An 11,074-nucleotide genomic window follows, 5' to 3' on the forward strand; every position below is an offset into this window, starting at 1 on the left:
TGTCTGTAGTAGAGATTTTTGTGATTCTGTGGCTGTGACTGCAACACCAAATTTCTTCAGTTATACAGTACCTTATGTAACTGCTTAGCTCTGCTCGTATTTAAGAAACAAGCAATATATTATATGGGTGCTTTTTTTGGGGGGGGAGTGGTTATGGTGTAGAACTACTAAATGACAAATAATTTAAAACTTATGTATAAAAACTTACCATTTGCTGTTTTTCAGCTAAAACTAGCTTGCCCAATCAAAAAGTCACAAAAAGTAATTGTTTCAGTGGACTTACATCTGTATTGTCAATAAACAAATGCCAACTTAGAAACATGCAAAACATTTAACATGCTGTTAAATGGCACTGCCAGCTTTCACAGGTTGATTTAGACAACTGGTTTAGTCTCATGTCACCATATTTGAAAAATTGGGGCTTTTAAGCACAAGAGTTTAAAGAGGAGGTAGAATTTCTAGCCTAGAATTTATGTCAGCAGTTGGCTTCTGTGCAGTGTGAAAGGGATTGTCTGCTAAAAACAGAAGTATGCATATGTAATTATTCTGGATCAAGTACTTCTCAAGCACAGAGTCAGAAGTCTCCAGGCATCTGTGCATGCTTTGCTAAGTGGAACATTCTAAACTTCTTCAAAAAGAAAACCAGGAGCTTCAAAGCTTAGTTGAGCTTTGCCTAGTAACCTTCATTTCATTTCATGGAGGTAGTAAATCAAGAGTCATTGCATATGGACTTCAGATTAATTTAGAAGTAGCTTATGTAGCATTGGTTTTCAAAACTAGAGCTCCTGCAGTTCATACAACATTCTTGGACAGTAAGGGCAGTTAGGACACTAGGTTATGGCTTTGTGTTCATTCAGGTTTTAGTAAACACTACAGCAAGGAACTATGTTGTGCTTACGTTGGACCTTACTTGTGCTTTTAAAGTGTCTCTAAAATATATTCAACCAACAATTTGTGAAGTTTCTCTTTTCCCACTAAGCATACAGGCTTTTGTTTTCATTAAATCTGATACTGTATTTCTTCTAAGAACACCCCATGAGATGTACTGTTAAGCACCCGCAGCTACTTTATGGGTGCTGTTGTTTGTTTGGGTTTATTGTGTTTTGGGTTTTGGTTTGTTTGCTTAGTTGTTGGTGTGGTTGGGATTTTTTTTTTTTTTTTCAAAGTCCTCTTCAAACAAAACATCCAACTTCTTTCTTTGTTTTAGGAAGGATCGTTCTTTAAGACTCCCAGTATTCATATAACTGTTTCTCTTGGTCACATGAGGTTTAATTTAATGACTGTTTTTCAAATCTCATGGAAATTAATTCAGTAAAACCTCAAAGCCTGTAATTCACTGGAGTTAAGGAGTAAGATTGCAATGAGAGTTAGATGATTTCATGAGTCTTTATGTTTTCTATTTCCTATGACACTTTTTCACTTTTAAAATTGATTCTGCAGGTACCAGCCTGGTGGAAGATACCTGTCAATGTCTCGAAGCAAAATATTTGATGATGTCTAAGCTCAATGCTAAAGAAAATTCAGTGGAAATATAGCTCCTACTCAGTGCTTGGAAAATACTGTATTTGTGATATATCACTGAACCATCAAAGACTCTTTAAAAAAAAATGAAGGAACAACTCTTTTGGAAATGCACGTGTATGATAATTTCACCACTTGTAATAGGAATATGCTTCTGCTACTGTAGATACTGTTGTGCATCAGTGTGGGCTTTTGTGTCATGACCAAAATGAGAAAACTATTTAAAGTTAATAGATGGTAAATTAGGTAAATATACCTAGGGCTCAGCTTGAACTGTAACAGTCTGAGTTTGGGGAAGAGCTTTTTTAGAATTTTTTATTTTGTATTTTAACCAATGCTGTGACAGCATTTTGATGCATCCAAAGTGCAGTTATATCAATTACAATAATAAATGCTTTCTATAATTTTTCTATTTGGACTTTATGCCTAGTCCAAAATCTGCTGAAGAAAAATAAGGCTTCTTTTGCCTTCAGTGGTATTTGAATCAGAAAGCATGAATGGCAGGCTTTCTTCATAAAATCAGATAATACAAGTTCTAGTATTTAGAGGGCTACAAAGGAGATGGTGACTCCCTTTCTTACAAGGAGTCGCATGGCCGCAAGTTACTCCTGTTGAGATTCCAATTGGACACAATTGAAAATTTTTGTACAATTAGAATAATCAGCCATTGAAATAATGTCTCCAGAGAAGAGATAATAATAATAATGTCTCCCAACATTCAACACTTAAAATTTGGCTGGACAAGGTGCTGCATCATCTTGTCTACACTATGCTTTCCGTCAGAAAGGTTTGACTGTAAAATCGTAGTCACAGAACCGTTTGGGTTGGAAGGAACCTTAAAGATCGTCTAATCTCAAGCCCCTCTGCCATGGGCAGGGACACCTTCTATACTGAGTTGCTCAGCCCTCCATCCAGCCTGGCCTTGAACACTTCCAGGGATGGGCATCTGCAGGTTCTCTGTGGCAACCTGTGCCAGTGCCTCACCACCCATACAATAAAGAATTTCTTAAGATATGTAATCCAAATCTCCCCTCTTCCAATTTTCATCCATTTTCCCTTGTCCTATTACTACACCTCCTGATGAAGAGTCTCTCCAGCTTCCCTGTAGGCATCTTCAGACCCTGGAAGTTGCTTTTGAGGTCTCCATGCAACCTTCTCCAGACTGAATAACCCTCATTCTCAGCCTGTATTCATAGGAAAGTTCCTCCAGTTCTGTGACCATCTTTGTCTCTCCTCTCTGGTCACTGCAGCAGGTCCCCGTCCCTCCTGTGCAGGGACCCCAGCTCTGGCTGCAGTGCTCCAGGTGGGTCTCACAGAGCAGAGCAGAGGGGCAGAATCCCCTCCCTGCCCTGCTGCCCACGGGGCTCTGGATGCAGCCCAGGACACGTTTGGCTCTCTGGGCTGTGAGTGCCATGGCTGGGGCATGTCCAGCCTCTCACCCACAGCACCCCCAAGTCCTTCTGGGCAGGGCTGCTCTCAGTTTGTTCTCTGCCCAACCTGTAAGCTGTGTCTGGGATTACAATGACCCAGATACAAGACCTTGCCCTTGCTTTGCACAGACCCATCTCTCAAGCTTGTCCAGGTCCTGCTGGATGGCTTCTCTTCCCTGCAGTATTGACTGCACCACACAGCTTGGTGTCAACAGATAATCCTTGAGGTTCCTTCCATCCTGGTACTCATGATTCCATGAAATTTTTTTTGGCATAAATTTTGGAGCAATGGATGTTGGTCAAGAAAGTCTGTATTTTTTCTTTTACAACATTATATGCAGATATGTGATTTTAGCATGTGTAAATAGTTGAAATTGAATATGGGTGTCACTGTCATATGAGCATATGTGCAATAGCAAGAATACATTATTGAAGATACAATGTCTGCTTAGATCTTTACAGATGTAATGATTAAAAATCTTGGCACACTAGTGTTTTTGTAACTGTAAAAGAAAACATACTATGAAAATGGAACTAGATACTTAAACATAATTTGCACGCATCTCAGGCACGGCTTCAAACTAAGTATTTCTTGAAAAGAAGGGAAATACATAGCATGACTAGGTAGTGGTAAACACTTTTAATATCCTAAATACCCTGTTGCATTATATATCAGTTTTTAAGGTGCCTGTATTTTGCAGTAAGTTGTTGCAAAAAGAGTAATACTTTGCCATTCAAAGATGCCAATTATTGAAAGTGTAAAAAAGCTTCACATTATTTCATTAGTGTAGGCATATTTGGAAACCATAGTTAGTTGGATGAATATTCAAATGTAATCATAAGGTAAAAGATGTGGTCAAATTCATGATGACTTTCGTAATTTGAATAATTTAAAATGTTGCTTTTTTCCAGTTTGTCAGAAATCCTTACCACTTGGGAGCTTTCTTCTGTGCTTATTGCAAAGTTATGTTGAAAACTGAAAGAGAACATGTTTTTATCATACATTCTTTATCATGCTTAAAAAACACATCCCTTAAAGCAGCTAGGAATGAGTTATTCTGAAAAGTAAGTTTTCATGAATGACATATTCTACTAATTTTTAAAAATAATCTGTGTTTTCTCAAGTAATTTTTAATGGGGATCTAACTCTACCTCCTGTGATTTTAGTATGTGTATTCTAACAGTAGTGGTATTTGTAATACATTGATCTGCCTGTTTTGAAACACTGAATTGTTACTATGAAGAAGAAAAAAATCTTTATTTGTATAGAAATAATTATATTAATAAATTGGCAGACATACAGTAATTGTCAGTTTTGTTCTTAGGTGAATACAGTGATGTCAGCCATGCCCACAGGCATTCAAGCTCATGCAATTTCCAGACTACTCATATTGAGGCCACTTTTTACTTTGATTATTTGTATTTATAAAAGCTTGTTCCAAATCTTAGGCTGGAATTTTATCAGGGACTGGAAATTGAGAAGATGAGTCTCTCTTTATTCAGATATTTCTTTAGCAATTCTATGGTAGCACCTATTTAATTTATTTTTTAACTACTTAGTAGTGCTATCCTGAATTCATCTTTATATGAAAGGCGTTGTATATGTTCTTGAGCACCCATCCACATGAATGTTCTTAGACTCTATATTTCTATTCTAAAAATTTGTATCTCGTTTAATTGTTCAGCAGTTTATTTATAAAAATCTAATAGGCAGAAATAAAATTTAAACTCTGTTTAACTCTTGAGATGTCACTGCAAAGGGATCTATTTCAGGGCCAGTAGAAAAGCTATTAGAAGGAGCATCTGTTTTTCTGAAAATCTGTGAAATAACCTAGTTTGTGGTGACCAGACAGTGGGATTGAGCCTTCATGGCGCCTGGTCTTTCCCCTCTCAGTGAAATGGTTGCAACCAGAATTTTCACAGGAAACGTGGTCAAGATTTTATGTGTAACTGGTGCAGATTCCATTGGAATACAGTAATTCGAAGAGTTGACTGTTACAAATTAATGGCAGTGGGATTTCAGATTCTAACGTAGACATTCTGAGCTGATTGAAGTGGGAATTCACTGACATTTTTGATGTTGCAGTGGAGTAAGGAAGAACCAATGGCTGCTTTTTGATCTCTGAAAAGCTCTACTTTCTTTACAGAGAAGAGTTCTCTGTACTGTGCTTGGCAATGCCTGATGTCACATCCTCACTGGACACTGTTCAGTTAAACAAGGAGTTTGATAAGTGAAGTCAGGTTTCATCCGTAGTGTGCATTGCTGACCAGGAGTTATACAGGCTCTAATTACATGCAATTTATTGGCTAATTAATTCAAAGTATGTTTTGAAAACTCATTATGGGTTCATATGACTGAATCTGGAATACTTTCAGTAAAGAAATATGGCATACTACTATAAAAGGGCAATATTTGCTGTTCACTAGAGCTGGTTTCAAACAAGTTTGGTTACTACTCATACAAATAATGCAGAATGTGCCTGGGAGCTATGTCCCTAAGGATTTACCCCACTCCTGACAGCTGTGGATGGACATCCCTGGAAACATTCAAAGCCATGCTGGATGGGGCTCTGAGCACCCAGATGTAGTTGAAGATGTGCTGGCTGATTGCAGGAGGGTTGGACTGGACGGCCTTTACAGATCCCTTCCAACACAAACCATTCTGGGATTCCATGGTGCTTCTCAGCCAGATTGTGGCAACTCTTGATGGGTTCTTTCCTGCTACAGCTCCAGTCCCAGTAGCACTACAGCTACATGAAGTTTTGATATGTTTAAGCAGTGAGTGTACTGTAGACTAACTGTTCCCGAATCACTTCTGATGCTCCAGATTAGATGGTTTTAAGTAAACTCCCTTGCAAAACTGTGCTTTGGGAACCGAGTATTAAGTAATTAATTAATTGAGTATTTTTCTGTCAGTGTATATATAGAGTCATATTTATTTGCTGCTAGAGAATGTCAGTGTTCTATTTCTTTATTGTTTCACTTCCTGAATTACTGAGAAGTTTTTTGCCATCATTTCTGCATTTTTCTCTCCACCAGTGAACACCAAAAAAGACCCTAAAATATCAAAAATCCCACCCAAGTTAAATACAAATGTTTGAATGTCTTCCTGTCAAAGATGTAAATGAGTGAGAAGAACATATGCAAGTCACAATGAACTTCAAAAAACAGTGTGAAAACAGTACTTAGACTGTGTTGGAGTTCTTAAAAAGCATGGATAGCAAAAAAACTGTAGTTCTCTTTTTCTTAATACATGTTTTGAAATGTGTATTGGGAAATAAGTCCCCTACTCAGCTAAAAAGGAGTGTATCAGCCATGGAGTGAGGAAGTGTTTTTATGAGGGAAGGTGAAAGATCTGTAACTTCCTATCTGGGCTCATGGTGATGCTTTGGGCAAACGACAACATAGCTTCTTATTTAACTACATTAATGTGTTAAGAAAAAAGGAAACTTTATACTTCTATAAATTACACTACTGGAAAAAATCATGATATATAATCTGCCTTTATTTTTTAATCAAGCACTTGTAAAATAATCATTAACAGTATTAATAGGAATTGTAGAAAACTGCTGACTTTTAAATATTTATTCTTGCTATTTTAAAATATAACATGAGCAATGGTTTTTACATAGGAATTATTAAAATTATTACTATGATTTTCTATAATTATGGTAATTTGTATTTTATTAAATTTGTCTTGGAATACTGTAAATATTGTGTGAAAAGTACTACATTTTATTTGAGTTTGCATTATGCTTTAATTACTTGAAATGTGAGGGGCATTCATAATACCAAATAGAGATCATTTTATGAAGGAAAATTTTTTATGAGGCTCCTTGAATTGGTTCATTGCAGACAAGTAGATGCATCTTAATTATTAACAATAGCACTACTAAGGGGATATATTGCATCCTAGCTTTTTAATTTTTGTTTTAAATTCAAAAAATTGTTAACTTTTTTCAGAGCAGCTTAGTTGTCAATCTTGTAAACTGTCTGAAACTTTTACATTCCTTTTCCCTAATGGGCTCTATAGGATATGTACTGCTTCATGGCAGTCACCTAATACTAGCTGTGCCTCTAATTAAGTAGTCTAATCTGAAGCCGGGACACTCCTACACCATTTGATTATGTTAACAGAAATTCAGCATTCCTAGCAAAAAAAAAAAATTAAAAAATATTTTTAAAAGGCATGTTTTTGAACTAGATGTCTTAAATTGCTGTTGTTGTTTTTATTGCATTGTATCTGGTATCCTCGGTTTGGGTCATATGGTAAACCCAATCAGGTTTATTCTTTGTTAGAATGCATTGGAATGTCGTCCTCAGGCGTGCTTTTGTATGCATGTGTGTGTTTTAGTATGCAGCTTCAGTTATTTCCTCAGAATTATGTTGTTATGTTTGACATATTCCTATGAACTAGTAGTTTCAGAGTGATACCTTAGCTGTCACCATAGAAATTAATTATTTTCTGTAGAAATACATTGTGTTTCTGTAGAGGTATCTGGAAGATAAGAGAATTAATTTCTAGGTATAGGTTTAGTAATAGACCTTAATTCTCCAGTGTATATCAAGATAGGCTGTAGGAGTGCTGCTTATGGATAGACTATCTTCTTTTGCCTTATGATGCAAGTATGTATGCGTAAATACCTTGTTTTGAAATTCAGTGTGCTAAACATTATTCTCTGTAGTGTTCTGAATTACTGCTGTACTGGATAATATTTTTGAAATGTGTGTTACAATATATTTAGTCAAATACTTAAATTGGCATGAAATAAATTATTTCTGCAATATATTTTCCCTGGTGTGTTTTAGATGTTCATACTTCTCTAAGGTTTTTTTGAAAGTAGTCCTTTAGAGAAACTTTGCCTATTTCTTTTTTCCAGGTGAAAGTTATACTTTTATTCATACTTTAGAAGACAATTCAATCTTGTTTTGGTTATCATTTTGAATCTTCTTGAAGGCAGATTAAAAAGGGAAATCAAGAATACTGCATACCTGGTGTTACTGTCAGGAAAACTTGTGAGGACTGACTTGGCATTGAGTATTTCTGAGAGGCATAAGGTGGGGTGAAAGGTAGGGTCCCTAAATGTCTCCCACTTTTCTGTGATAACTCATACATAATTTCTTCTGGCTCATCCCAGCCACTAGTGAGAATAAAGGCAAGAGATTGATCCACTGCAGCTGTGGGGAGACAGGCACAGCAAAGAAATTTACTCCATCTCATCTTCTAATGCTTGCATATTTATTTCTTTTATTTTCCCTAAAAAATAAAAAAGAAGGAAATTGAGAAATATGAATATATCTTTTTAATTTAAATATTTTACTGTCTCTGTGAGTTGAGGGAGCTGATTTTGCCCCTCTGCTCTGGTGAGACCTACCAGTGCTGCATGGTCCCCAGCATAAAAAGGCCATGGATCTGTTAGCAAGTCGAGATGGCAAAGGTGATCAGGGGGCTGGAGCACCTCCCCTCTAAGGAAAGGCTGTGTTGAGTTTGTTCAGCCTGGAGAGGAGGAGGCTCAGATCTCACTGCAGCCTTTCAATGCTTCAGGGAAGTTTACAACTAAGATAGGACCCACCAGGGATAGTGGTTTTAAACTGCAAGAGGGTGGATTGAAGTAAAATATAAGGAGGTATTTTATAATGAGAGTGGTGAGACACTGGCACAAGTTGCCCAGAGAGGTGGTGCAACTTTCAAGATCAGGCTGGAAGGGACTCTGAGCATCCTGATCTAACTAAAGGTGTTCATGCTCAGTGAGGTTGGAACTAGGTGACTTTTACATTCTTCCAACCCAAACTATTCTGTTATTCTGAGTGATACATGTATTTATTTTTTCAGACGTAGTTTGAAGAAGGAAGTAAATCGTTCTCCAGATAGTTAACCAGCCACACTCTTCTTCCAGACTTAATGTGATAAGTTACTATTAAATCTACCAATCTACCATCTATGCAGTTCAGTTAATGGAATTGTCCTTATTCAATGCTAGCTTTCAGTTATTTGTTGTCAGATGTTTATTTGCTCAGAGAGCAATATAAATTCTGGTGTTTAGTTGTTAGCAGTTGCTAATGAAACTACATTGAGTATTCAGTGGATTTTACATCTTCTGAAATACCATCTGCCTGACTGTGAAATTACCAGGTTTGTGAATTAACTCTCTCCTTCTCTCTGCAGCTCCACCTGAAGAGCCGTGCTGCTTTCATCCTGGTCTCTGCTCTGCATGCTGTGATAAAGATCTTTACTCTTTCTCTCCATAAACATCCTGTCTCTCGCATCTTGTTCTGCATTGGTTCATTACACATCATTGCCTTTAGGATTTTTTAAGAACTTTATCAAAAAGCTGAAGTTGGCCAGGGCCCAGCTGAGAGAGAAGACAATTTCTCTTCCCTTCACGGGCAGCATGACCTGGACTGAAAAGAGAGATTCAGTTCATGTACAGAGGTCAGGTGTTGGAGTGATTTATGAATGGGGCTCCGCACAAACAAAGGAAAGCAATTGGGTTCCTGCCGCAGAAATATCTGGTTAAAGATGTGTGTTTTGAGTTGCTCAATCAACATCAAAGCAAGATGTCCCCCTAGACATTGTCTGTGGAAACCTGCTAAGTCTTTGAAATCCATGTAAACATTTATAGTTAAATAATCCACAGTCAAAAAAAAAAAAAAAAAAAAAAAAGCAGTTTAAGAAAGGTCATCTATTCCAAGTAACCTTCATAAAGTCCAGATGCTGGTGGGAATTTTCCTTGTGTATTCTCTGTTCCTCTTCTCCCCCAGAGGCTGCTTCTTACATAAGCATTTGTGCTCTTAAAACATAATGCTTTTTATTTTGGAAGATTTTGCTTTTTTTAAGTCTGTTCTGAATGAGTCTGCTGCATGAGATCGCCCAAAAAATCACCAACAAGGATATGAGCAATAGTCAGGTTTAATATTAAATTACAAAGCACAACCAATTCATTGGTAAGATTCACTCTACTTAAGAAGGACAACTGAGGCACAACAAGGGAAAAAAAGCAACAACAAAACAAAATCCAGGCAATCAAAACAGAAATTAATTGAAAACCACCTGGGAGGGAGGGATGTGGAGTGTGTGTAAGGACAGTCTAAACAAGGATGAAAAGGACTGCTGCCTAAAATTTAACAACACTAACTTAACAGTACTTTAGCTTAATTTATACCTTTATTTATAGCTTAACTTTATCAATCAGAGAAATCAATTAACACAGCATTTAGCTTAAATTATAATTGTGACTTAACCTAACTTCCAGATTTGCTATAGCGTATGTGCAATGTTATGCATGCAGACATAGTCAGTACACGATAAAGTAGCTGTGGAAAAATCTGCCTCAGAGGTCAGTGGAAATGCTCCCTTTAGATGCTTTTGCATCTCCCAATGGGCAGAGGAGTGGGCCTCGAGGAGAGGGGTATCAGCCGAGGACATGTTGTGTTTTGGGGAACTTCCAGCCACCACTCCAGCCGCCAGCCCTCCAAACTGAGGGTTTGGCTCTGAGGTGTCCCCCTCAGAGGGACATTGCTGGTCAGGGTTGGCTGGGTCTGAGAGGTGTCCCCCTCAGAGGGACATTGCTGGTCAGGGTTGGCTGGCTCTGAGAGGTGTCCCCCTCAGAGGGACATTGCTGGTCAGGGTTTGCTGGGTCTGAGAGGTGTCCCCCTCAGAGGGACATTGCTGGTCAGGGTTGGCTGGGTCTGAGAGGTGTCCCCCTCAGAGGGACGTTGCTGGTCAGGGTTGGCTGGCTCTGAGGTGTCCCCCTCAGAGGGTGCTCACAGACCCACTGTGGTCCAGGAAAGCTCAAAGGGCCCCATCTTGGACCTTTGTTTATTGGGTTGCAGGAGAGCAGGTTTAGTCATAACAGTGTCTCATCCTGGCCACAGTTTGGGTTGGCACTTCCTTTGAAAGTGTGAGAATAGGAATGTTTTGCCATTCAGGACAGAGAAATATCTTTCAAGGCTGGTCATGAGAAAAATAAGCTCGTTAGGGGTTCCTGGGAGCAGACAGTGTTTCTGATCAGCTCAGGAAGAGGCAGAGCCCAGGCAGTGTTTTCAAGGACAAGGCCAAACAAGCATTTCTCATATCACACGGGAAAGGAACAGCAGGGGAGGTTGGGGAAGGGGGGGTGCAC

General features: G+C 38.2%; 1 protein-coding gene across 2 annotated transcripts in view; it reads left to right on the forward strand.

The window, feature by feature from the left end:
• Positions 1-9,217, forward strand: part of LMBRD2 (LMBR1 domain containing 2) — a 33,597-nt gene extending 24,380 nt beyond the window's left edge. The window contains exon 18 of one of the 2 annotated variants that reach the window (XM_056513300.1): positions 1,441-4,251. In XM_056513300.1, coding sequence (XP_056369275.1) covers positions 1,441-1,501 — 61 coding nt within the window. In that variant the 3' untranslated portion in view covers positions 1,502-4,251. Of the gene's footprint in view, positions 1-1,440; positions 4,252-9,117 lie in introns of those variants that run through there. The other variant, XM_056513301.1, reaches the window with a different exon arrangement.
• Positions 9,218-11,074: the final 1,857 nt, after the last annotated feature.

The sequence above is a fragment of the Oenanthe melanoleuca genome, chromosome Z (genome assembly GCF_029582105.1).
Source record: "Oenanthe melanoleuca isolate GR-GAL-2019-014 chromosome Z, OMel1.0, whole genome shotgun sequence".
In the NCBI taxonomy this organism is placed as follows: domain Eukaryota; kingdom Metazoa; phylum Chordata; class Aves; order Passeriformes; family Muscicapidae; genus Oenanthe; species Oenanthe melanoleuca.